Source organism: Vombatus ursinus, unplaced genomic scaffold, assembly GCF_900497805.2.
Source record: "Vombatus ursinus unplaced genomic scaffold, bare-nosed wombat genome assembly UNPS02000577.1, whole genome shotgun sequence".
Taxonomy (NCBI): Eukaryota; Metazoa; Chordata; class Mammalia; order Diprotodontia; family Vombatidae; genus Vombatus; species Vombatus ursinus.
This window is the reverse complement of record NW_020940355.1, coordinates 9,118,648-9,146,617: the sequence shown is the minus strand read 5'-3', so window position 1 is coordinate 9,146,617 and position 27,970 is coordinate 9,118,648. Positions and strand designations below refer to the sequence as shown.

At 40.6% G+C, this 27,970-nt stretch overlaps 1 protein-coding gene across 1 annotated transcript in view; it reads left to right on the top strand.

Moving 5' to 3' along the window:
- The first annotated feature begins 1,177 nt into the window (after positions 1–1,177).
- Positions 1,178–27,970, top strand: part of GMPR (guanosine monophosphate reductase) — a 91,084-nt gene continuing 64,291 nt past the window's right edge. The window contains exons 1-4 of the mRNA XM_027869517.1: positions 1,178–1,491; positions 9,472–9,591; positions 16,293–16,376; positions 24,254–24,427. Of these exons, the coding sequence (XP_027725318.1) occupies positions 1,405–1,491; positions 9,472–9,591; positions 16,293–16,376; positions 24,254–24,427 (465 nt within the window). The 5' untranslated portion in view covers positions 1,178–1,404. The remainder of the gene's footprint in view (positions 1,492–9,471; positions 9,592–16,292; positions 16,377–24,253; positions 24,428–27,970) is intronic.

Here is a 27,970-nt window from a genome sequence, read left to right as displayed (position 1 = left end):
CCCCTGTGTTAGGATTTGATTTTCTCACAGGTGAGAGGCCCTGTTCAGCCCCTGGCAGAGAAATTGAGCTCTGTGTAAGTCTCTAGAAAATAGGCAAGAAGGTGGAAGGCTTCTTTACCTTTAAATCCAACACCAGAGTGACACTGTATTCAGCATTTAGGCTAAAATATATATGTCCCAGTATTCAGCAAGAGTGTCATGCTGGTAAACTGAAACAGGAATCAAAATGAGAAAGATAAGGAAGCATATATAGAGAGTGTATCCATGTGTACATACGTACAGATAAATATGTATATATAAAACTATAACTTTTACTATGTATATGTTATATATATATATATAACATATACATGGGTAGAGACACAGAGGAGTGAAGAAGGGAGACACACACACACACACAAACACACACACACACACACAGAGAAAGAGAGAGACAGAGATTTTTCCTGTAGTAGGATTTTTTGTATACTTTCTTTTAACCTAAACAGGAACAAAATATAAGGGCATATAATGTGTAACAGTTTGTGCCTATATACAGATAAATATGTATATGCAATTTATAATTAAATGTGTTATATATGTGTATATATGTATTTTTGTGTGCATATATGTATATTTGGAGAGAGACAAAAAAAAGACAGACGGAAAGGGAGAAAGACAGAGATAGGGAGGGGAGAGAGAGAGGCAAGTGAGAAAGAGTAGAGTCTGAAAGACACAGAGACAGAGACAGAGAGGGGGAAAAAGAGATAGGGAGGGGGGAAAGAGAGGGAAGTGAGACACAGTCAGAGAAACTGAGAGACAGCCAGAGACAGAAAGATTGGGGGGAGGGGGTGTTGTCTGCTGGGACGGGGGGGGGGGGGGGCAGGGTTGAAGCAGGAGTTGTTTTCATGTATTTTTCTTTTACTATCATCCTGTCCTTAAACCTGGAGCTTCCTGTAGGATTACCATCCTTGCCCAGCCCTGTTCTCCAGACACACTCACTGCTATCGATTACTCTGCTGCAGTGCCCTGGCTCACACCCCGCTCCATTTGGAGGGAACAGGGACGAGAGAGGGCCGGGGGAGGGGAGGGAAGAAGGAAGGGAGGGAGGGACAGAGAGAGGGAGGAAGAGTGAGCCAGCAGCTGAGAAAGCTCGAGCAGGAAACAGGAGACCGCGAGCGGCCGGGCGTGCGCTCTGCAGAAGCCGGTTCTAAAAACAGCCCTCTCCTAATAAAGCGATGGAGCGCCCGGCCTCCCTGTAACACTCGCGGGCCACAGACCGTCAGCCCCGGCGGGCCGCCCTGAGATCGGCCGCAGCTGATCGCCCCTGCCCCTGCAGCAAGAAGGGGACTGCTCTACCAGGTTCCAAAAGGGAGAGGTTGGCAGAGAGAAAGAGAGAGAGGTACTTCCTGCGGATCCCACAAGATGCCCCGGGTAGATGCAGACCTCAAACTGGACTTTAAAGATGTCTTGCTCAGACCTAAGCGAAGCAGCCTCAAAAGCCGAGCCGAGGTGGGGACCGAGCCTGAAGCCATGCGATGGTTGTGTGCTTTGAGTTCTCTCTCTTTTCCTTTTCTTGGTACCTAACGTCAGAGTTCTGTAACATTGCTTTCCTTTCTGAGCTCCCTGAGCTTAACGTTGTGTTATTTTCCCCTGACCAGATGTGACCAAGGTCAGCTATTCCCTTGCAGGAGAATGCCTGTATGGCAGAGAGAGAAAAAAAGAGAGAGAATGGGGAGTTCTTATTTCCGAAGACCAGGGCAGGGGTGGGGGGTGGGGGGTGGGAGTTGTAAGCAGATGGAGGAGAAATTGAGAATTGCCCTGCCACAAGTGAGCAAAGTAAGAATTGTTTATTAGGATGCCTTTGGACCGGACTTTTATGTGGAGTGAGTGAGTGAGTGAATGTGTGTGTGTGTGTGTGTGTGTGTGTGTGAGAGAGAGAGAGAGAGAGAGAGAGAGAGAGTGAGAGTGTGAGAGTGAGAGTGTGTGTGTTAGGGATGGGATGAAGGACAGAAGGGGCTGCTGAACCACATTTGGGTTTTTGCTGCTATTCTGAATATTGAAGGCTGCTATTGACTTTACACTTGTGAGTCCCTGGAGTTCTCTGACTTTGGAAATGTCTTTGAGAAGGAGCTCCAGATATATTTTGATTGCCTGTGGAGCTGGTGGGCCTGGTAGGGGACTCTTTTTCCTCCTGGAGGATGTGGGGGTGGGGTGGGGTGGGGAGGTGTATTTCCATCCTAAATATAACACTAAGGAATTGGGCAAGTGTGCTGTTCCAGCCAGTAGCCTAAAAGTGGGAGAAAAATGTTGGGGGTGGGGTGGGGAGATCCTAGCAGGTGGTTGTTCTTTTTGACATTTCTTCTTGGGATGGAATAAAGGCCTTCTGAACAGGTGGCACCCTGCATTGTAAAGGGCATAAGGGAAAAGGGCATGGTTGGTTGGTATGGTAGCCTGGCTGGGGGAGGGGAGAGGTCAAGGAATGGACAGGTTAATTTATTCTTTGTGCATAATGGTGGTGGCACAGCCTTGTCCTGGTGACAGTAGTAGCTTAGGAAATTGGACACCATCACTGAGGCTAGAGACATAGGAGTAAACAGAGCATGCCAGAGCGAAGTCACTGCTGCATCAGTTTCAAAAACAGAAACTTGACTACCTGAGGCAAGGAGGCATACCTGTCGACCTTGTTGTCTGGAGCTTAGCATGAGTTGGTGGTACCTGGTACTGCTATCCAGGGAGTCTTATCCTAGCTGAACAGGAGCAGCTTTGTGCTTTTGCCCATGAATGAGGAGTAAAGTCACCTTTGAGGAGGAGCAGGGCTAGCTGGTTGGCTGGGGTGCGGTGCAGTGTGGTACAGGAAGAGGCTGGTCTAGAATTAACTCTCACCACTCTAGCCGGCAGAAGCTTAGTGCCTTTCCTTCCTGGTACCTTTCCATAGAGCCAGGGATGGAGAAGACTTTAGTGAGATAAGCAGGGATAGCAGTGGCTTGCATGATAGGATTTCAGGGGCCCAGGGAAATTTCCCTCTCCCCTTTCTGTACTCCCTCCGGGGCCCTTCAGAAGCCTCATCTGCCTCCTGGCTGAGGCCTGACATTCCTTTAAGGGACAAAAGCTTTTGCATTTCACAATTGGAGATCAGGGTCCAAGTAAACATGTGGATAAGAGAGGTAATACCATACCTCTGGAAGATCATTCATTATTTATTCAGGAGCCTGTTACATGCAAATATTGAGGTGAAAATAACCAAAGTCAGATATTTTACTGGATTGCAGGGAAAAGGAGAGAGTGTTGGGGCACTGAAGGTGGCCCTGAGGAATATTAGGAGGAAACTAAAGAAAAACAGTTAACCATACAATAAACTTGCTGGGAGCTAACCCTGATGATGGGGCAGGAGGCATTGTGACAGAGGACAGGGCAGAGGGAACAGAGAATCATCTGGTTTGGTCAGGCACTCTCAGGCTTCTGGCCGGCTGGGGCCCCTGGGGAAATAGTTTGTAGCAAATTCCAAGTGTGATTACTAGAATATAACAAGTGATGCCTGTTCACAAAACTCCAAACACCCCCAGGCAAATGACTGACCTCTTAGTGCCTAGACAAGCCCGTTGTTTGGCTATTTCCCTTCCTACCTTTGTCTTTTCCTTGACCTCCCAATAAGAATATTACTGAGGCATCCATATAGCTGAATCACAGAAATTCAGAATTGGGAAGGACCAGCAGCCTCTAACTGAAACATCCCTGATGGAGTCATCTAGCCTTTTTTTAGAAGGCTTCTAGTAAGGATCACAAGATCGCAGAAGGGACCTTAGAGAACATTTAACCCAACCATCCCATTTTACTGATGAGGAAACTGAGGCCCACAGAGGTGAGGAGACTTGTCCAAGGTCACACAGATGGTAAGTAGCAGAGCAAAAATTTGAACCCATTTCTTCTGGGTCCAGCTCCCATCCTTCTCAGCCCCCTTTCCACCAGGTAGAAATGGCTACTTCCTAAGGTAGTCCATTCCATTTTTGGACAATACTAATGGTAAGGAAGTTCTTTCTTCTGTTAAATCTACATTTTCCTCTTTGCATCAAAAAATTAGGTAGGTAAAACATTTATTAAGTGCTTACTGAGTGCCAGTCATTTTGCTCAGTGTTGGGAATACAAATATTCAAGAAAAGTGCCAAACCCCAAGATGGTTCTTACTCTTTTGGAGCTTACTTTCTAATATCTGAAGACAAAAACATAAGGGGGAATTGTAAAGGGAGGAAGAGAAGCCTTTTGGAGGGTGGGTTGAGTAGACAGTGAAAAAGAGCCCTGTGGCTGAGCCCACCTCAGGAAATGGTGATCCCACCCTGGGGCTCACCAGTCTGGAGGGCTGGCCTCAGGCTAGGAGCTGAACTGGGACCTTAGAGGCAATCTAATCCAAGCCCTTCATTTTACAGGTGAGGAAACAGGAAAGTTAAGTGACTCTTACAAGGTCACAAAGCTAGTAAGTGGCAGACCCTTGGCTCCTGGTTCTGACTTCTGGGATGAGACAAGAAACCTTCCCTCCTCTATGTGTATCCAGATGGTGCTGTTCTTTAGTACCTCAGAGTGAGGGTGTATCCATTTCATTCATGCCCAGGATTCTTTTTAAATTTTAAAACCTATCCTCCATTTTTGACCTCAGTCATCCTTGCTTCATCTGGTCTTTAGAGTGGCAGGGTGATACTTACTGATGAATCATCCCTGATATTATTTAGGAAATCTGAAACAAACTGACCAGTTCTGTTGCTCCAGAGTAGCCTGGGGGTAAGAGTGCTCTCTTCTGATGCTCTCTCATTGTTCCTGGCCTGAAGGCCTCAGGGAGATCAGATCACAGTCCTTTGGAGGGCTTAATTTTCACCCCAGCACTGGCCTAGGGTTGCTCCCTATTTAACCAGTGCAAGTCACTTAAATTCTCTATGTGGGGGTTAGACTAGATACCATGTAAGGTCTCTTCATCTTCTAAATCTATGATCCTATAATCTGTCCTGGAATAGACTTCAGCGAGGTAGAGTGCTCTGATAACAACAGCAATAGCCAATATTTATATAATGCTTACTATGTGCCAGGTACCGGGCATATGTTTTACAATTATTATTTCATTTGATCCTCCTAACAACCCTGTGAGGTAGGTGCTATTATTATTCTTATGGGTGAGGAAGCTGAGGCAAACAGAAGTTAGGTGACTTGCCTAGGGTCATACAGCTAGGAAGCATCGTGCTGTATTTGAACTCAGGACTTCCTGACTCCAGGCCCAGTGCTTTATCTACTGCACTACTTAGCTTTAAGGCGGGGTGTGCTGGATTGTTAAATTTAGTTGTTAAATTTTCAGTGGGAACACACAAAAATGTTAATAATCCAGATTAAAGTGCAAAGTGTGTCTTGCCTAAATTTGTTTTCATCTAGAGGATTGTTGAACATTTACCAGCACACTACCAGATTACCTTGGTCAAGTCATTTCATGTCTAAGGTCCTCAGTGTCCTAATCTATGTAAAGAGGGTTGGACCATAAGACTGTTTGCAGCTCTAAGATCCTGTGATTTTTTTAAACTCCTAGTTGGGCCTCAGAACTGTCAGAGACTCCTTCTGAATGTTGGGAACCAAGGGTGATAACTTCCTGGGGGTCTTTCTAAACTGATAATGTCACTTAAACTCTACTATCCTAGGCCAGAATCTCATTCAAAGACCTAGGTTAGGTGGGATCTCAATTGGCATTTCCTGCTAGGGAACTGGACACGGAACTATTGGAATGAACATTTGTCTCCTCAACGACTTCAAAGCAATGAGTTGATTAATTTATATTCTTACTGAAGGAGTCTAAATCAGGCTTAATAGTTGGAATGCGGAGCATGGGTGAATGTGCCTAGGGGCCTGCTCCAACCAGAGGTCAACCACTTCATATTAAATGTCAGCATAGTTTCTTAAATGCCACTGATGTTTTAGAAGTATATTCTTTCATTGTTCATCTCTGTGTACTAAACTACTACTACTAATAATAGTTAGCATGTATATACTGCTTTGACGTTTGCAAAGTACTTTATGAATATGATCTCATTTTATCTTCACAATAGCCCTGGGAGGTGGGTGCTCTTATTATCTCCATTGTACAAATGAGGAAACTGAGGGACAGAGAGGTTAAGTGGCTGGGCCAGGGTCACATAGCTAGTAAGTACCTAAGAACAGATTTGAACTCAGGTCCTTCTGGTTCCAAATCCAGTACTCTATCCACATTTATAAATGGCTTGAACATTGCAAGACACTATTAATATATTATCTCATTTGATTCTTACAACTAATAACAGGGCATGTGCTTCAGGTATTATCACAATAATATGGAAGAATAAACTGAGACTGAGAAAGGTTAAGTGTCCTTCCCAGGGTTACTTAGCTACTAAGTGCCTTAGCCAAGATTTGAGGCAGTTAGGTGGCACAGTGGATGGAGTGCTGGACTGGAGTCAGAAAGGCTCATTTTTCTAAGTTCAAATCTGGCCTCCAATTCTTCCTAGCTGTGTGATCCTGGGTAAGTCACTTATCCCTGTTCGCCTCAGTTGCTCGTCTGTAAAATGAGATGGAGAAGAAAATGGCAAAGCACTCCAGTATCTCTGCCAAGAAAACCCCAAATGGTGTCACAAAGAGTCTGACAATCCTGAAACTACTGAACAATAATAAACAACAGGCGCCTAAGGTCAAATTTAAACTCAGGTCATCCTAATTCTAAGTTTGGTAATCTAGCCATTACACCACTTTAGAACAGAGATTAATCACACATAGCCAGATGCTTGGTAACATATAACGGAACAATTCCCCAAGAAGCAAAGGATTAATTTCATTTAAAGGTCTGGGAATTATCAAGGCTTGTTATATTTTCCATGGCTGGTTCTGGTTTTTCTATGTTGCTAATAGTTCTTGGATTGGCAGGGCAAAACCTCCTATGATATCACTAGAGTGCACAACATGAATTGAACTATATGCATCTTGAAAGTGTAACTGCAAATTTAGTTTTTGAAATACTGGTTATTTAGGCCAGGACAACCAAACAGCAGACCCATTCTCTGTGCAGGTTATGGCTGACCTATTCATTAGTTGTATCTCAGAAATTGTCTCCTCATGGAAGTAGAACTGAGACTGAAGAGGGAGGAGATGAGCTTATTCTTATGCAATTATGAGATCTTATTTTTCTCCATTGATTGTTTGCTGTTTTTAACCCCCTGGTGTGTGTTGTATATGATATTCATTCTGAAAAGGAATGAGCTTGATGTGGAGAAACCAGGCAGGAGATTAGAATGAACACTGTTTAAAAATTTTTCATCATAATAATAAGAATCAATAATTCATGTGGTTATACTGGCCACCTACATAGTAAAACACTTTCTCATCTAAGTGGATCTTTCTTTTCACTGAACAGATTTTGGTTACAGAAATAGGTATACAATCCCTGCTCTCAAATCCATTAAGGGATTATTGGTCTGAGATAGTCCACAACTTTTTCTGTCTAGGTGCTGATCTTGAAACATGAAATTATCTTCAAATGAAAGGGGGAGGTCAGGGGAAAGGGCTAAAAGCCTCTAAGTATGCATTGCTAAAAAATGAATACTCTTGCCAATCAACTGGGATATGGGGAAACCAACCAAGTTATGGTATATGAATGTGATGGAATACTATTGTGCTATAAGAAATAATGAAGGATGTGGTTTCAGAAAAACCTGGGAGGACTTATATGAACTGATGCAAAGTGAAATGAACAGAACCAGGTGAACAATTTACATAGTAACAACAATATTATAATCAACTGTGAAAGATCTACCACAATTCCAGAGGACCCATGATGAAAAATACATTTTATCTTTAGATAGAGAATTTCCGGACGTAGAGCATAGATTGAAGCATATTCTTTTATCTTTTTTCTTTTTCTTTTTTTCCTGGAACATGGCTAATATAGAAATATGTCTTGCATGACTTTACATGCGCAATAGGTATTATATTTCTTGCCTTTTCAATGGATGTGGAAGGGTATGAAGGGAAGGAGATAATTTGGAACTGAAAATTTAAAAAAATTGAGTTGAAAAGAGAAAATTAAAAATAAAAGAAAATGAATTGTTTAATTCATTTAATTTTAAATTTAGTTAACAGCTCTCAGTTTAATAAAGAGCTACAGGGTTAGTGTAGACTTAGTTCCAAGGCACTATAAAAGCAGTAGAACCACTCCTGTATTTGTTCTACCATTTCACCCTTGGTATTTTCAGCATGGCATCTAGGTGCCTTTTGAAAAGAGCTGCAAATGTTTAGTTTTTATCTAAGAATTGTAGGTTGGCCAGTTGTATGTTGTTTTGTGGGTGTTTGGTTGAGTTGGGTACTAGTAAATATTTAACAACTGGCTTTCCAAAAAAAACCCCAAACCAAAACAAAAAAAAAAACTTGTGCCCAGCTGAAACACTTAAATTTAATCTGTATTATTAATATTTTCTCCATTTCTTAAGTCTATACAATAAATAAAACAATCAATCAAGCCCTGGTTGGTACATTTGCCTTCCAAGGTATAAATGCTCATGCTGAAAATTTAACAGTTTGCCCTTCTGAGTAGGTTTGAGATAGCTCCAGTGTACCCTTGGTTTGACCCTAACTCGGTGCTCTTGGTGAGGCTACTACTGTGTCAATCATGCAAGAGGTTCTTGACCTCAGAATTGGACAGCAGCTCCCTAATCATGTGACCTCTGAATTCCAATAGAAGTGATGTCCCTCCTCTTTAGCACCTTGAAATCCAATAAATATAAGCATTCAGATCTCTGACTCACTCATGGGACCAACCACAACTGTGCAGAGATAGACTCATAAGAGTGAAGCAGATGAGGAGCTAGAAAAGATAAAGGCTAGATTATGTGGAGAAGATGAAACAGGGGTTAAAAGATCTGGTTCTGGACGGGGCTAGTTATGAAGGAAGTGATTTTTAAATTGAACCAGTTTCAAAAGAGGTTTGGCAAATAAGTTGGGGAGAATTTTAGTGCAGAATAGTTTGGGAGATGTATAGAGTGGGCAAGGGCAACAGACGAGCTTTCAGAGCTGGAATGAAGAACATGAACTGGAAAGTAAGGTTCAGTTTGGGAAGTTAGGAAAAGAAGGGCCTAATACCATAAAGCTTTAATACCTCTGCTTGGGAGCTTTGTTTTGTGGCAGAACATCAGTTTTGGTCTGTATGAGTTTTGCAAAGAAATAATTGTAGCAGACTTACCCCACAGAAAAGATTTCAGCATTTAACTTGGGTAACCTGTTGCCTTTTGTCCTTGGTGGTATACAAAGAACACGCTTTATTACTTTGTAGACAATTAATCTCCTAACACCAGAATGGATTCACTGAGCCATGTTCTTCATTTATGTTCTGCCCACCTCCCAACCCCATCTCCACTAAATCCCTCATGCTCTGAAACAGCCATATGGGAAAGCCCAAAGAGGACATGGAGAACTCACTTACCTTTTCATTTTTCCCAACAGGTAGATCTTAAATGCAGCTTCACATTTCGCAACTCCAAGCAGACCTACTCAGGGATCCCTATCATTGTGTCCAATATGGATACAGTTGGTACATTCGAGATGGCAGTGGTGATGACTCAGGTAATTTGTTGGGGGAGGAAGGATCTTTCTCTTTCTCCCCTGTAGTTGGGAACTGGAAAGCTACCCTTCGGATGTTTGCAGTTTGATGAGTTCCTATGAGTGCTTGATCAGCCAGCTGTTGATGCAGCAGTGATGGGAGCAGAAAAAAAAAGATTTAGCTTATTTCATTTGGGGAAATAGAGCAGTCTCATTGGCCATGATGGTTCTTCTGCTCAACTCCTCATCAGAAACTTTAGTGAATTCAACTCCTCACTTGCTGCAACCAGATAAAACTAAAGATGATACATTCAATGGGGAACCATAGATCAGCATCCTTTCTTTCCCCACCCATGTCTCATAAAAGCTAGTTTGGGGAGCTTAAAGTATTAAGAAGCTAAATTGCCTGGTTGGTGCTAAAGAGAAGAGTTATGATGTCAAGATTTAAAGACTGGGCTTTTTAGTTGTACTTTAAATAAATCTATCTTTTAAAAATCATTTTGATAGTGCTATAAGATTATATCTTCTGGTCTTGTGATTTTTCCCCCCTTTTTATCTTGAACTTGAAATACCAATTCAAGATGAAAGACAGACTTGCCACCCCACCCTACCCTCTTCCAGGAAATGCCTCTCCCATTCAACTTTAGTTACCATCATCCTGAATTAGAACAATTATGCACCCCTTGAAAAACTTGTCTTTTATTTCTTTGGCTTCCTATTTCACAACATAGTGCTTTGCACATAGTAGGTCCTTAGTAAATGCTCCCTTGATAACGATGATGCTGCATGTGATGATTGTGAATCTATTTTGGTGGCCAAAGTGATAAGAGGGAAAAGAAAAATCTTTGGCTAAAAAAAGGATGTTTCTCATGAAGTCACAGGAGTTACTGGAATTTATCATTATGATGAAAATTATTTTGAACAACGTCCATACTTAGCAAATGGAGTTGGAATCATATCATAAAAGTCACACAAGTGACCTTAGAAGTCATTGAACATAAACTTCTACCCAATGTCCTGGATAGATAATCATCCAACTTATAATTTAATACCTCCAGTAACAGGGTATTCTCATTGTCTCATAAAGTCAAGTCAACAAGCATTTATCAAGCACTATGTGTCAGGCATGTTGCTAAGCTATGGGGATACAAAGAAAGGCAGAAAACAATCCCTACTCTCAAAGAGTTTCTTGGAGCCCTTTAATGCTTCAAGTTTTTCATAACAAACAAGTGAGGTAAATAATGCAAGCATCATCATCATCATTATTGTTAATAGCTAACATTTACATAGCACCTACTATGTGCCAGGCCCTGTGCTAAACACCTCACAATCATTTAACTTGATCCTCACAACAGCCCTGGGAGGTAAGTGCTATTCTAATTCCCATTTTACATTTGAGGAAGCCGACTCAAACAGAACTGGAGTGACTTGCCCATGGACACACAACTAATAATTATCTGAAGTTGTATTCGAATTCAGGTTTTCTTGACTCAAGGCCTGGTGCACTGTTCTCTTCTCCACCTAGGTTATCATTTCTATTTTACAGATGAGGAAGTGGCCCATTCCAATTTTAGACATCTCATTGATAGGATATTCTTCCCTATATTGACTTGAAATCTGACTCCATATACCTTCTTCCCATTGGTCTTGGTTTTCCCTATTGAAGCCCCAAAGACTAAGTCTAATCCACCTTCTGTGTTACAGTTTTTCAAATCTTTGAAGAGTTCTTTTTACATCTCCCCTAAATCTTTTCTTCTCCAGGTTAACTCATTCACACAACTCCCAAATGACCTAAGTTCAGGTCATCTCACCATCTTGGTTGTCTTCCATCTGGATATCATCATGTGTCTCTTAAAATGTGACATCTTAACCTCTGAACTCACTAAACCAGATGTGTAACTGTTACTTCCATTATTTTGGATTTTATAATGTATTAATGAAGTCTAAGACTATGTATGCTTTGTTTGGGCTCCATGCTACATTGTTGACTCATATTGAATTTCTAGCCAATGAAAATCCACGTCTTTCTCTCAGTCTACTCTCTAGTTGGGTTTTCCATAGCCTATGCTTGTGCAGTGGGTTTTGGAACCCAAATACAGGACTTTGTACTCCAATACTCTAACAGATATATAACGTAATAATAATTTTCCTTAAGTTCAGATTTCACTCAGCTCCAGTGGTTTCTTATTTCCTTTAGGATAAAATACAAACTCTCTTTAGCTTTTAAAGCCTTATACAACTTGACCACGATCTATTTTCCAGCTTCATTGGACATTATTTCCCCTCCCACACTCTGTGGTCCAGCCAAACTGGCCTTCTCTCTCTTCCTCACGCATGACAATCTATCTCCCATCTCTGCGTCTCTGTACTAGGTGTCCCTGCTGCCCGGAATGTGCTTCCTCCTTACCTTTGCCTCATGGAGTCCCTCTCCTTCTATAAGGTGCCACAAGCCTCCCAACTCCAACAACCTTTTGTTCAACTACTTTGTATGTGTTTGTATTTATTCACGTTATATTTGTGCTATTTATGTTTATATATATGTATATATATGTATATATATGCATGTGTGTATGTATATACATATAGTAATATATATATACACATGTGCACATATACATATAGTTGTGTATATATATGTATATATACATATATAGTTGCTATAAGCTCCTTACAAGTAGGGAGTTTCATTCTTTCCTATTACCTGCCACAGTGCCTACATAGGTGCCTAATAAATACTTGATTGCTACTAATCTCATCAGTGTGCCTATGCCCTCCAGCAATGCAAATTATTATCCCTCCATACCTGCTCATCAAATGTGATCCTTATCCATGTCCTCCAATTAATTCTGCACTGGGGCTCCACCTGTTGTTCTGGAGGGCTTTCTTACATTCTCTTGACATTGTGTGGCTATCAATAGAGCAAGTAGACTCTCTATTGGTTATCCCTCATTCTTAAGATGTGAACAGGCTATCTGTCTTTTTTTTGGGGGGGGCAGGGGTCATACATTTCTTTTGATTATATCCTTTACTCCATTTTAGTCAGTGTAATCCTTCCTTCCTTCCTTCCTTCCTTCCTTTCTTTCTCTTTTTTTCTTTTTTTTTAATGGCAATTATTTTTTTTGTTTTCAACATTTACTTCCACAAGATTTTGAGTTCCAGATTTTCACTCCATCTCACCCCTCCCCCACCCCAAGATGGCATGCATTCTAAATATCCCTTCCCCTAGTCTGCCTTCCCTTCCATCTCTCCCCCCTTCTCTTATCCCCTTCCCCTTCAATTTTCCTGTAGGGCAGGATGGATTTCTGTACCCCATTTCCTGTATTTCTTATTTCCCAGTTGCATGTGAAAACATTTTTTTAAACATGTGTTTTTAAAACTTTGGGTTCCAAATTTTGTCCCTTCTTCCCTCCCCACCCACCCTCATTGAAAAGGCAAGCAACTCAATATAGGTTATACATGTGCAGTTATGTAAAACACTTCCATAGTAGACAGGCCATGAAAAACTAACTCTATTTCCCTTAATCCTATCCTGCCTGCCCCATTTATTCTATTCTTTCTTTTGGCCCTGTCCCTCCTCAGAAGTATTTGCTTCTGATTACTCCCTTTCCCAATCTGCCCTCTTCTCTATCATTCCCCTACTCTCTTGTCCCTTTCCTCCCCTATTTTCCTGTAGGGTAAGACAGATTTCCACACCCAATTGAGTGTGTATGTTATTCCCTCCTTAAGTCAAATCCTATGAGAATAAGATTCACTCATTCCCTCTCACCTTGCCCCTTTTCCCTTCCATTGTAAGAGCCTTTTCTTTTCTGGTTTTTTTTGGTAGGATAATTTACCCAATTCTACCTCTCCCTTTCTCTTTCTCCTAGTATATTCCTCTCTCACCCCTTAATTTTATTCTCCAGATATGACCCCTTCATTTTCAACTCACCCTGTGCCCTCTATCTATCTATATCTATATATACGTACATATAATTTTTCCCCCTCCAACTACCCTAATACTGACAAAGGTCTCATGAGTTACAAATATCATCTTTCCATGCAGGAATGTAAACAGTTTAACCTTAATAAGTCTCTTATGATTTCTCTTTCCTGTTTACCTCTTCGTGTTCCACTTGAGTCTTGTATTGGAAAGTCAAATTTTCTGTTCAGCTCTGGTCTTTTCATCAAGAATGCTTGAAAGTCCTCTGTTTCACTGAATGACCATTTTTTCCCCTGCAGGATTATACTCAGTTTTGCTGGGTAGGTGATTCTTGGTTGTAAATTTGCTCTCCGGAATATTATATTCCATGCCCTGTGGTCCCTTAATGTAGAAGCAGCTAAATCTTGTGTTATCCTGATTGTGTTTCCACAATATTTGAATTGTTTCTTTCTGGCTGCTTGTAATATTTTCTTCTTGACCTGGGAACTCTGGAATTTGGCTACAATATTCCTAGGAGTTTTCCTTTGGGGATCTCTTTCAGGAGGAGATCGGTGGATTCTTTCAATTTCTATTTTGCCCTCTGGTTCTAAAATATCAGGACAGTTTTCCTGGATAATTTCTTGAAAGATGATGTCTAGGCTCTTTTTTTTGATCATAGCTTTCAGATAGTCCAATAATTTTAAAATTCTCTCTCCTGGATCTATTTTCCAGGTCAGTTGTTTTTCCAATGAGATACTTCACATTGTTTTCTAATTTTTCATTCTTTTGGATTTGTTTCACAGTGTCTTGATTTCTCATAAAGTCACTAGCTTCCAATTGCTCTATTCTAATTTTTAAGGAAGTATTTTCTTCAGTAATCTTTTGAACTTCCTTTTCCATTTGGCCAATTTTGCTTTTTAAGGCATTCTTCTCCTCATTGACTCTTTTGCCATTTGGGTTAGGCTATTTTTTAAGGTGTTATTTTCTTCAGTATTTTTTGGGTCTCCTTTAGCAAGCTGTTGACTTGCTTTTCATGATTTTCTTGCATCACTCTCAGTTTTTCCTCTACTTCTCTTACTTGCTTCTCAAAATCCCTTTTGAGCTCTTCCAAGGCCTGGGACAGATTCATATTTTTCTCGGAGGCTTTGGATATAGGAGCTTTAGCTTTGTTGTCTTCTTCTGGTTGTATGTTTTGATCTTCTTTGTCACCAAAGTAAGATAATATAGTCTGACTCCTTTTGTGCTGCTTACTCATGATCCTAGCCAATTACTTGAGTTTTAAACTCTTTATTAAGGTAAAAGTCTGCTTCCAATGTGAAGAGCGTACTGTCCCAAGCTTCGAGGGTTTGTACAGCTGTTTTCAGAGGTACTTCTAGGGACCTGTAAATTTTCAGTTCTTCCAAGGTGGTATGATAAGGGGTGAGGTGTTTCCTCTCCACAGCCACAACAAGCTTCCACCACACCAGCATTCCTCCTAGCCGAAGGACTGCCCCTCAGAACTGTGACCCAGATCCAAGCACCGGTAAAGCAAGGGATTCCTGCCTCAGCACTGGCAAAGAGATCCTTGTAATTCCCCTCTGATCAGCCACTCGATTCCCCTTCAGTCTGTGGGCCGGAAGCTCAGGAAATAGTCGCTGCCCCGAGGCAATCAATGGAGCAAGTAGTCTCTCTATTGGTTATCCCTCATTCTTAAGATGTGAACAAGCTATCTCTCCTTTTTTGGGGGGGGCAGGGGTCATACATTTCTTTTGATTGTATCCTTTACTCCATTTTAGTCAGTGTAATCCTTTCTTCCTTCCTTCCTTCCTTTCTTTCTTTCTTTCTTTTTTTTTTTGGTAATATATTGCAGCCTGCTCACAGCAACTTCGTGGGCTTCCATTACTCTTTTGATCTTCAGTTTCAGTTCTCAAAAATGGAAGTATTCTCTGTCTTTGTCAATTCAATTCAATAAACATTTAGCACCTACTATGTGCCAGGCACTGTGCTCAGAACTAAGAATGCAAAAAGAAGCAAAAGACAGTCCCTGTCCTTAACGAGCTTACACTCTAATCTTGTGGCTCTACAAAACCACTAGAAGAATATCAATATTGAAAAGGGGGGCATTTATTCTTGGGATACCATTGGAGTTCTCCCCTCTTTTATATACCTCCATGCCATCAAAATTATCACCTCCAGGATAGACCTCTTTTTTGTGTATTTAATCTCTTCCAGTTGTTCTTTCCCACTTTTGTTTCCCTCAGTGCTTTCTCCACTTCCTCAGGCCTGGCCTGTGCAGAGCTCTTACTATCACACCACACTGCCTCAGTAACAACTCAACTATTCCAGGTTTAGGTTCAGTACAAGGGAGAGCTTCTTGAGAACCAGCATTGGAATCAGCTACCAGAGGAAAAGCAGCTAATGCTTGGTCTTGATGCAGCCCTGCCTTGGCATGGGCTTGGTTTAGAAACCCAATTAAAGGTTCCCTTGACAGGAATGATTCTTTTAGCCATTTATAGTGGTGACATGGAGACCTGAGCAGGTTATACAGAATCTCTGAGGACTCTCTCACCCGACTCATGGCAAGGCCTTACTGGCCTAGTTATAGATGCTCATCTCATTGCAGGTGCTTTCCAATCTGGAAAAAATTGCAAGCATGGTTTTATGGGTGTCATTACCTACCCAAATATCTTAGCTACCCATTACCTCCTGGGAACATATGCAAAGCAAGGTATATGTAAGTGTCAGGAAAATGGATACTTTGAGGTTGTGAGATAATACCTGTCATATGGACAGAAGGAAAATGGGCTAACCTGGCGTCTAACTCTAATGATGTTGTTTTGTTTCCCAGCATGCCATGTTCACAGCCATTCATAAGCATTACACCCTGGAGGACTGGAAGCTATTTGCCACAAATCACCCAGAATGCCTGGAGGTATGATCACATCGTGATTATTGATCATTTGACTCATGTCACGGAATATATATGTTATATTGGGAAGAAAAAAAAAACCTGGGTTTTCAAGGGTATTTAGATTAGAAAGAGAGAATCGTATTTTAGATGTAGTGTGTGATATTTTTATACAGAAAGCTGGCTCAAGTGGAGTGTCATGTGTAATTCTAAGGACTTGGATTAGATGACTTCTGGCATCTCACTTCTGGGATTCTGGGACTCAGTTCTATGATTTTATGATCCTGTCTCTAAGAGGTTCTCCAATGGTAGATTCAATTAAGCAGTTGGACAGTGCTGCCTCGTGGGAGAGTGAAGATCTAAAAATAGAAGAAACCAGATTGATTTTTTAAAAGGGATGGGGGATAGCAAAGGAAGATAGTCATATGTATTGTTTAGGCAACTGACAAGATCCAAACTAAGGAAAATCTGGTAGGGGCCACTGTGTTCTATTGTTGAGATGAGGATAACAAAGAGAGGCACAACCTGCCAGAAGGAAGTAGTGAAGCATAGTGGAAAGAGCACTGCTTCTAAAATCAGAGGATCCAGGTTCAAATCCTGCTTTTGACATTTATCTACCCGTGTGAGCTTAAGTGAGTCACTTTTCTTCCTTGGACCTCAGTTTAGGCAACTGTACCATGAGTGGATTGGAGTAGATTGTCTCTTCCAGCTCTGCATCTATGTTCCTATGATTGATCCTATGAATATTAACTCTCCTAAAGATTGGGATCCGAAGATAGACTGCCATCAAAAGAGGGAACTACTGGGGCAGCTAGGTGGCACAGTAGATAGAGCACTGGCCCTGGATTCAGGAGGACCCGAGTTCAAATCTGGCCTCAGACACATAACACTCACTAGCTGTGTGACCCTGGGCAAGTCACTTAACCCCATTGCCTAGACAAAAAAAAAAGAAAGAAAGAAACAGGGAACTACTTTCAGGTGTCTTCTGATACCATATGAAATCACCAGCAAACTGTTCAAAAAATTATTATTATTATTTTTTTTTGTGAGAGCAATTGGGGTTAAGTGACTTGCCCAGAGTCACCCAGCTAGTGAGTGTTATGTGTCTGAGGCTGGATTTCATCTCAGGTCCTCCTGACTCCAGGGCCAGTGCTCTATCCACTGCACCACCTAGTGGCTCCAGAAGAATTATTTTTTAATAGATTAAAGCGAGTAATGTAGAGTTTTGTATGATAGAGAAAACTCCTTACCTTTTTTTTTCTTGATATTTCTTGATATTTTGAGAGCTAGCATGTTACAGCAGAAAGAACACTGGACTTTGGTGGTATAGTAGATAGAGTGCTGGGCCTGGAGTCAGGAAGACTCAACTTCTTGAGTTCAGATCTGGCCTTAGACACTTACTGTGTGACCCGAGGCATGTCACTTAACCCTATTTGCCTCAGTTTTCTCATCTGTAAAAATGAGCTGGAGAAAGAAATGACAAGCCACTTTAATATCTCTGTCAAGAAAATCCCAAATGGGGTCATGAAGAGTTGAACTAATTGAACAACAACAAACTTTGTAATAATACCTGTAATATCTACCTCCCAAGTAGTTGTGGAGTGATTTGTAAATATTAAATTGCTGTAGAGATTTGGAAAAGAAAAATGACTTGCGTAGACAAAGAGAAACTAGCTGGGATCCGTACCAGAAGGGGAATTAATATGTGGCAGTATTAGAACAGAGACAATGGGGATAAAAGTCAGATGGGAGTGAGTCACCTCAAGGAATCCAGTTATATACAATAGGACGTATTCGAGTTTCTCACAGAAAAGGTCTTTGCTTTCCCTTGGGCCAACAGTTTTGAATGGGAGGGCTGAGAAATATGACCTCTGTTTCTAGCCTGAAACTCCAAGGTGAATCCAATCTCAATATAACTTCTGAATATAAAAGCAGCAACTACTAGTCATACCTTTCAACAAAGAAAAAGCAAGCTTGATGGAAAAGAAAGGCAGACAGGGCCAGCTCTGTTTCTTCCTTCTTTATTCCTAAGGGCTTTTTACAGTGGTTTCTGAGGCAATGCTAACAGAAAGTTCATCATAAACCACATTAGAGGTGCTCTCCATGGAACTGAAAGAGGTCAGTCTGTGATTGCCAGGTTCTATCACCTCATTCTGATTGCTGCTGTTGAGGCCATGTGTAGTTCTCTGTTACCTGAGCCAGTATATTAATTATGTCTGGATTCTGATTAATGAGAAGATGGTTCTCTAAGATAAAAGATTTCTGTGACTCTAGCTTGGTGACTGAACAGCTGATATTTTATTTTGATTTTATACCTTGCAAGTGAATGATGACTATTTTCTCTTTCTTCTCTTTTGTCTTACAACTTTTTGAGAAAATTGTTGATGAATGAGCAATGATTTTTTCCTCAAACCTCCATGTCTGTAAATGTAGTTTTGGATAACACTTCATTAATCAGAACCTCAACCTTCCATTATGAACTCTGAAAATCTGATTTATTCTCCCTGCCCAGAGTCTAATTATAAAGTGAAAATTTAAAAGCTCATCAGTCCTGAGGAAGAACAGTAACCCAAACTCACAGAATTTCAGAGTTGCAAAAGACCTATCTAGACCAACCTGGACCTTTCTAAGAATCCCTTTGATTATATATTCAACAAGTGCTCATCTACCCTTTGCTTGCATTGAAGACCTCTCCTGAAGGAGAACTTAGTATCTTCCTAAGACAGCCCAGTCCACTGGGCATCGCTAATTGTTAGCAAGTCCTTCCTTTTGTTATTGTTGTTCAGTCATTTTCAGTCATATCTGACTCTTCATGACTCCATTTGGTGTTTTCTTGGCAGAGATACTAGAGCAGTTTGCCATTTTCTTCTCCAGCTCATTTTACAGATGAGGAAACTGAGACCAACAAGGTTAAGTGACTTGCTCAGGGTCACACCGCTAGGAAATATCTCTGAGGCCAGATTTGAACTCAGTCTTCCTGACTCCAGGCTGGGCACTATACAAGCTAGCTACCCTAATCTTTCCTCCCTCACATTGTGTTGAAATCTTTCTCTCACTTCCACCCATTATACTAGGTTCTCTCCTTTGGGGCCAACAGGAGAAGTCTAAACTCACTTCTGCATGGATAGAGATAGGATCCGTGATTTAATTGGTACAGGGAACTCACAAATGAAGAAACTCCCCTTCTCCTACCAGTGCAGGTGGCACCTTTGTTGCAGCTTATAGCCTTAGAGTTGCTACAGCAGTAATATCAAACTCAAATAGAAATAGGAACCATTAAATCTTACATAAGTATCCCTGTGGATGCCTATTGACTTAGAAAACCATATATTACATTATCTATGTTCTATTGTATTTTTATTTATTTTGTTAAATATTTCCTGATTATATCTTAATCTAGTTCAGCAGCACTTGAGGAATATTTGATAACTCTGGTCTAGAGCCCTAACGTGAAAGTGACTTAGTCAGGATCACACAGCCAGTATTGGTTAGAGGCAGGTCTTGAACCTAGATCTTCCTGATTTCAAGGCCAGATCTTTATGGACCGGGGTCGGGAACCTGCATCCTCAAGGCCACATGTGGCCCTCTAGGTCCTCAAGTGTGGCCCTTTGACTGAATCCAAACTTCACAGAACAAATCCTCTTAATAAAAAGATTTGTTCTATAAGATTTTGACTCAGTTGAACCCAAGGACCTAGAAGGTCACAGGTTCCCCACCCCTGCTGGACTATGTCATGCTGCCTCCACATGACGTTCTCTCAAATGCTTAAAGATGGTTATCAAGCCTCCCCTGATTCTCCTCTCCAGACCAAACATCCTCAGTTACTACAAGTATGATTCGATTTCCAGGCCTTTGACCTGTCTGGTCACCCTTTCTTAAATACTCTTCACCTTATTAGAGTTATTTGTAAAATACACCTCTCAAAACAGAACAAAATACACTCCATGTAGTCTAACCAGGAGAGCATACAGCAGATCCGTATGTCCAAGTGGTCTGCAGTGTACTTTGATGCCTGTATAGTTCTGTTTCTGCCTCCATTGATACTCCCCCAAATGTTCTATGCTATGCTTTTTCCTCCTCTGATTTCTGGAGGCCCCCCATGCATCTATCTTATTCTGTAACTCCTCACTTCCCCCTCAATCTCATCCTCCAATTTTATTATGTTTTAACTCTTCCGTTTCTTTTGAATAAGGTATAATGTATACCCTTCCAACACCATTTTCCAGTAATGGATCTCATCCCATCAAATGTCAGTGAAATAAATGAGATCAAATTTGTCTCATTTAAAAATTTGGGGGTAGCTAGGTAGTGAAGTGGATAGAACACTGGTCCTGGATTCAGAACTGAGTTCAAATCTGGTCTCAGATACTCACTAATAGTGTGACCCTGGGCAAATCCCTTAACCTCTCTTTGCCTCAGTTTCCTCAGCTGTAAAATGGGAATAATAAGAATAACACCTACCTCCCAGGGTTGTTGCGATGTTTAAATGAAATAATAACGGCAAAGTGCTTAGCACAATGCATGGCACATAGTATGCACAAATAAATGCTAGATGTTGTTATTATCATTATCATTGTTATCTCTTGTCCATCACCCATACTTTGTGTATCTGAGGCTGTGGGCCTGACTGCCAGAATTTTTCTTGGATTTTATTTCCTGGGAATTTGAAGGGTGCATCTACTGCTATTTTTCTTCTTGCTACCTTCTTTGGTTAATAACTAGGTAGCTGTATGTAGATGATTTTCTCTCCCTCCCTTCACCTCCCTTTCTTTTCAGTTTTAAAACCCCTTTGATTAGATTTGCAAGATACCAGGCATATACATTTGATTCAATTTGGAAGACTGATAACAAACTTCCAAACAGGCAAGTGAATGGGTGGCCAAATTTTAAGTGAGAGGCAGCTGGATATAGGCTGAGGACTTGAGTCCTGGGTCTTGCCAGACTTAATCTTTCTGGGCAGTTTATTTAATCTCTATGACCCTCAGTTTCTTTATCTATAAAATGGAATAAATTGTATTGTGTCACCTACATCAGAAGATTGTGGTGAGGGTCAGTTAAGGTATATTAAAATTTTTTTTAGCCTTTTAATAATTTTATTTTTGATTTATGGAATAAAACAAGCATTTCCATAACATAGTACAATAAAAAGGATGGAACTGCATGCACATGAAACTGCAAATTTACTATGCACATTACTTGCTATTTCTTTCAAATACACAACAAAATTATCATATAAATTTCTTTTTATCCCCTCCCCCCCATCCTAGACATAGCTATGTAACAGTAAAATGCTACATGAATAATGAATTATTATTATGACTATTATTCTAAGGAAAAAGGCATATAGGTTGAGTTAAAATGGAAATGGATTCACACCAGTACTCAGATAACAAGGCCTGACAGGGAGGAGTGTGATTTCAGTGGGATGAAAGGCCTTTCCCCCATACAGAAATGTTTTTAAAGGAGATAAAGTTTAAAATGCAGTAGCCTGCTAAAGGGAGAATCCCTTACTTAAGACTATATTAAGGTGTAAATCAGTAGAATTTTTCTTGAGTACCTGGAGGAGAGGGGGAGGGAAAGAGGTGGCCAAAATCACTACAAGTTGGGGAGCAGGGATTAGAGGAGTTAATCAACAAGCATTCCGGGCTAGTCACTACACCAAACCTTGGCCACACAGAGATAGGCAGAAACATTGTTTAACCTCAAAAGATATTATATTTTAATGGAAGAGACAACATGTAAACAACTATATAAATGCAAGAAAAATGTAGTATAAATGGAAAGTAATCTCAGAAGGTAGGAAAGATAGAAAAAAAAGACCTCATGTAGAAGGTAAGTTCTAAGGAGATGGAGGAAGGAGACCATTCCAGTTAGGGAAAAGAAACAGTCAAGAAGATGGAGTATTTTGTGTGTGGAACAACAAGGGCAGGATCCTTAGATATTTAGATATGGGTCCTAGAATACAATGGAGGGGAGTAAAGTTATCAGAAGACTGGAAAGGTAGGAAAAGGCCAGCTTGTAAAGGCCTTTAAAAACCAAACTGAGGGTTTTAAATTTGATCCCAGAGGTAATAGGAAGGCACTGGAGCTTGCTGAGTGTGAAGGTGACATAGTCAGACCTGTGATTTGGGAAGATTATTTTTGGTAGCTGAGTGGAGGATGAATTGGAGTGGGAAGGAGACTTGAGGAAGGGAGGCCAATGAGAAGGCTACTGTAATAGTCCAGGTGTTGAAATGATGAGGGCTTGTACCAGGCTGCCCAGCTGTCAAAAAGGGAAGTGTAGAGACAGAAATCAACTTCTTTGAGTAGATTGTGAACTCTTTAAAGGCAGGGCCTGGTTTTGTGTGTGTGTGTGTGTGTGTGTGTGTGTGTGTGTGTGTGTGTGTGTGTGTGTGTCTTCAGCACCTAAAGCAGTACCTGGGATGAATTAAGACCGTAAAATCATAGATTTAGAGCTAGATTGTTTTATTTCTTAAGTTCAGAATAAAATAAATAAAATGCTGCAAAAAACAAAATAAACAAATCCTAACCAAATTGAATTGAAGAAAAAAATAAGATTTAGATGTCGAAGCTTACATTGGAAGAAAGTGAAGCACATAAAAAGAGGATTTGAATTTGGGTCTTTATGACTCAACCCGGTGCTCCATCGACCGCATTATCTAACATCCTACATAGAGTACACATGGGCAGACAGATTTTGAAAGCAGGCTACCGTCCCTTGGAGATCCATGCAGCTTTAACGGTTGGCTGCTTTATCAACTCATATTTCTGTAGTACTTATAACAGCACATCATCTTCACAATTAGCTCAGGAGATGGGTAATGCAAATATTGTCTCCACTGCAGAGATGAAGAAACAGATGCTAAGTGACTTGCCTCAGAGTGGGGACTTCAACTCGGGCTTTCTGACTTCAGAACCTAAGCGTTCTTCATGGCACACAGCTGCCTCTATCTATTGAGAGGATGCATAACATTGGTCACTAGAAAAAAATGGCAGCTCTAGAGGCAGAGGACCTGCAGTCGTCTCGCTTCTGACACTCTATTGGACAAGTCACCTCAGCTCTCCAGGGCTCAGTTTCCTTATCTGTAAAACAAGGAATTGGACTGGATGGGCTCTAAGGTCTTTTGAACTCTATATCCATGATCTCTGTTAACATTTCTTGAACTACATTTCCCCCATTAGAAGTTAAGCTATGTGAGGACAAGGATTGCTTTGTTTTGGTATTTGTATCGCCAGCATTTAGCATATTTGTTGTTTTTTAATTGTTTTAGTCATGTCTGATTCTTTGTGACCCCATTTGGGCTTTTCTTGACAAAGGTACTAGAATGCTTTACTGTTTCCTCTTCAGCTCATTTTACAGATAAGGAACTGGATAAATAGGATTAAGTGACTTACCCAAAGTAACATAGCTAGTAAGTGTCTGAGGCTGAATTTGAACTCAGGTCTTCCTGACTCCAGACCCAGAGCTTTATCCACTGTGCCACCCAACTGCCCCTTTAGTATATTTACTATGTGCCATTTACCTGGTGTGTAGTAAGTGCTTATTAGTTGATTGATTGATCCTTGCCAACATATACACTGATTAAGGAAATGAGGGAAGAGGAGAAGAAAGAGAGGCTTCCAGAATAACCAAGAACTTGTTGATTTCTGAAAAGATCTTATGGTCAAAATCCTGGTCTAAGGATATATGGCAAGTTAATATTAGAAATGGAATATAAACTCGGGGTTCCTGATTTTGAGGTCAGTTTAATGACCTAGTCAACTTCGTTGAGGTCTGTTATCTCAAAACTGGTCCCTCATGATCAGTGACAAATGTACCTCTGTACATTGTTGGTGAGTGGATTGCAGTTGAGACTGTTTTCCTGAGCACTGCCATTCATGTATGTTTTTTCATTTGTCCAGCATGTAGCCGTGAGCTCAGGCAGTGGACAGAGTGACCTGGACAGGATGAGCAGTATCCTGGAGGCTGTGCCACAGATAAAATATATCTGTCTGGACGTGGCCAATGGATATTCTGAGCACTTTGTGGAATTTGTGAAGCTTGTCCGAGCCAAATTCCCCGAACACACCATAATGGTAGGTATGGCAGAACACACTGTAATTGGTGGAGAAGGAAAGGAAAGAGGGAAGCTGGGAGGGAGTGAGGGAAAGGCTGAGCTGGATGTGGGCTCTTGGGTACATCAGTGCCTCTTGTAAAAAGAGAATGATTAGAAAAAACACTAATAGCTGCCATGGGAAAACCTCATGATTCTTCTCCGTTCCTTACGAAAATGAAGTCTATTAGAATAGTTCATCAGCTCTTAAAAACAGCATTGCCTCTTCTCTTTTTTAAATACTATCAAATACTTTGGATCATTTCATACCATCCCCCAACATCTGTCATTTTTGTCTCCAAAGATATTTAATAAATTTTGTTAATGTAACACTTCAAAAGATCCATAGTTTCATCAGGATGAGTACTCCTTTGTTGATACAAATTGCAAACTTCTTACACCTTCTTGCACAACTTAGGATTTTGATGCTATTGATCCTTCATTGGCTAATCCTCTGGTGAGGAACCTCGATCAGCTGCGCTTAGCTGGGCTAGTCCTTAGGGGGGAAACATCCTCATTTATCAATGGTTTTATCATATTTGGACCCTTTCCAGGTCATAGGCTCATAGACTCACAGATTTAGAGCTAGTAAAAGACCTTCAAGGCCACTGAGGCCAAACCCCTCATTTTACAGACGAGAATGAAGAAAAGAAAGATGAAGTGATTTGTCCAGGTTCACACAACAAGTAAATGTCTAGGGTGAGATCTGAACCCAAGTCCTCTTGATTCCAAGTCCAGTGCTCCATCTGCTGCCTAACACTATCTCTCAGATGGGAGGACCTGCCAGATCACATGCTCAGATAATGATAGCTAATATTTATATAGCTTTTGAAAGTTTGCAAAATAATTTACAAATATTATCTCATTTAATCTTCATAATAACCCTGTAATGTGGGTGCTCTTATTATGATCCACATTTTACAGATGAAGAAACTGAGGCTGAGAGGTGAAATGACTTGTTCTGCCTCTATGATAGGGCCTTTGAGTACCTAAGGTTGCTTCTTCACTAAAAATTATAGTTGTTTTTCAGTTTTGACTCATAATTTCACCGGCAAAGGAAACTGCCAGTACCTCCACTAATTTTGATAATCAGTTGTCCCTAGAAAGCAGTTGTCTTTAGAAAGGTGCACGGGGCACTGTGGGAGCATGTGACTTGCCCAGGGTCACACATCTAGTATGTGTCAGAGTCAGGACTTGAATCCAGGCCTTCCTGACTCTGAGGCTATCTCTCTCCACTATGCTATGCTCTCTGTCTTATCCTATCCTAAAGTAATATGACACAAGTAACATTTTTAAAAAATTTTAAAAATTAAAATTTTAAATTTTTAAAAATTTAACATTAAAATAATTTAAAAATCATTGACTAGATTCACAGTGTTACAGTTTTAATGTATCTCTATCCTAGAGGTCTTCAGACTTTTTTTGCTCATTGAACAATATTATTCTTTGTTGTGAAGAATTTTGGCACAAGAGGGGAGATTCAATTAGAAATGTAGGTTTTGTATAAGTGGGAGAGATTGGAGCATAAAAATGGAAGTTTCGTATAATTCTTGGGGCACTCAGTGGAAACTGTGTGTGCGTGTGTGTGTTTGTGCACGTATGCGTGTGTGTATGAAATACCCTTGGAGAGCCACTGTTCTGTCCCAACCAGTACAAGTAATAATAATGACGATGATGACAGCAGCAATAATAATAACTAGCATTATATAGCACCTACTATATGCTGGGCACTGTGCTAAGCACTCTATAAATATGTAATTTTATCCTAACAACAACCCTGTTAAACAGGTACTATTAATTATCCCCATCTAACAAATGAGGAAACTGAGAGAGGTTAAGTTACTTTCCCATCCAGTCAGTGTCTGAGACAGGATTTGAATTCAGGTCTTCCTGACCCCAGGCCCAGCCCTTCATCCACTGTACCAGCTAGCTATCTCTGAACACATTTCCAAGTGAACACATTTCTCCTTCATTTCCTCCGATTGTTTGTTGTTGTTTAGTTCAAACCCGTAGGACAACTGCATAGCTGAAGCCAGTAATTGATTGCTCAACCCAGTTTAAAGACCATCAAGTGACTTTGTCCCCACATTCTGGAAAAGAGGAGGTGGTTTGGGGTGTCAACCAGAAAGAGAAGGTAAACTAGCAGTCATTTTTCATGATTTTCTGAGAAGAGAGGAAGAAGGACAGGGAGAGAGAAATGAGGAGGAAATTAAGGACTTAGTTCTAAGTAACTCTTGTCCAAAAACAGGCTTTTGGGTCATATCTGTCTCTCCCACCCCTTTCATTTTTAAAAAAACTGATTTGATTGGTGCTTTGTGTGACTTTGGTAATTTTCCCTCAAGGCAGTATTCTGCCCCTCTCCTGCCCCGTGCCACTCCTCCTTTGTAAGGAAGGATAACATTTAAGTAAAAACAAGGGCAGAACAACTAGACCTGGTCTGATCAGCATATGCCACATTTCATATTTTTTGCTTTTCTTTAAACTTATTCACGTTTCTTATAATATATAATATAGCCAGTAATGGATCAGTGATACAAGTGTAACTTTATCAAATATCTTTATTGAACTTCATAAAACCTCAGGTTCTTCCTACATCAACCCTGTGAGGTAGATTCTATTAGAATCAGGGATTCTTAACCTTTTTTTGTGTCCTGGATCCTTTGGTGGTGTGGAGAAATTTATGGACCCCTTCTCAGAATAATGTTTGTTGCCCACATTCATAATTGAAGGAAATGCTAAATTTCACTTGGAGGTTAGTGAAAATAAAGATGCATTTTTTCCCCATCTAAGTTCACAGGCCCCCTAAAATTTGTCCATGGACTCCCGTAGATTCATGGACTTTTAATTGAAAAATCCTTGCCCAGATAATAAATAATAGACAGGACTTTGTTTTATTCCTTTTTATATCACCTTTGGTAGTTAGCACAGTGAACGGCATATAATAGACATTTAATAAATGTCTGTTAAATACATGATTAGAGTAATTATTCCCTGTTTTCTAGATAGGAGGCTCCTTCATAGCTCCTTAAGTCTGAGCATTCTGAGCAATTTCTTGGGATGTAGATCTGAAATTTTTATTTCACACATTTTAGATAATCATGTCCTATAACATTGTTGAATACCTGTGTTTGCATTTGCTTAATTTATATGACTATATTTTGAAGTTAGATATTTGGAGAATTACTAAACTTAGGTTATTTCAGGATTACATTCTCATTTGGACACCAGCATCACTTTCCATATGTTTTTCAGTTAATTTCTTCATATATGTTGCCTCAGTACCAAAGCCCATTGGTATGGACTCCTCATTAGTGAAGATCAATACCCCATCCATGCTTGAGGGGCGGGGGTGGGGGTGGAGTTGTCAAGAGTGATAGAGAGTCCCATGCCATTAATGGGCTTTGGGTTACACAAACACACACACATACATACACTATACACACACCCACACATAAACATACATATATTTGCCAAACACCACACACACACACACACACACACACACACACACACACACACACACACA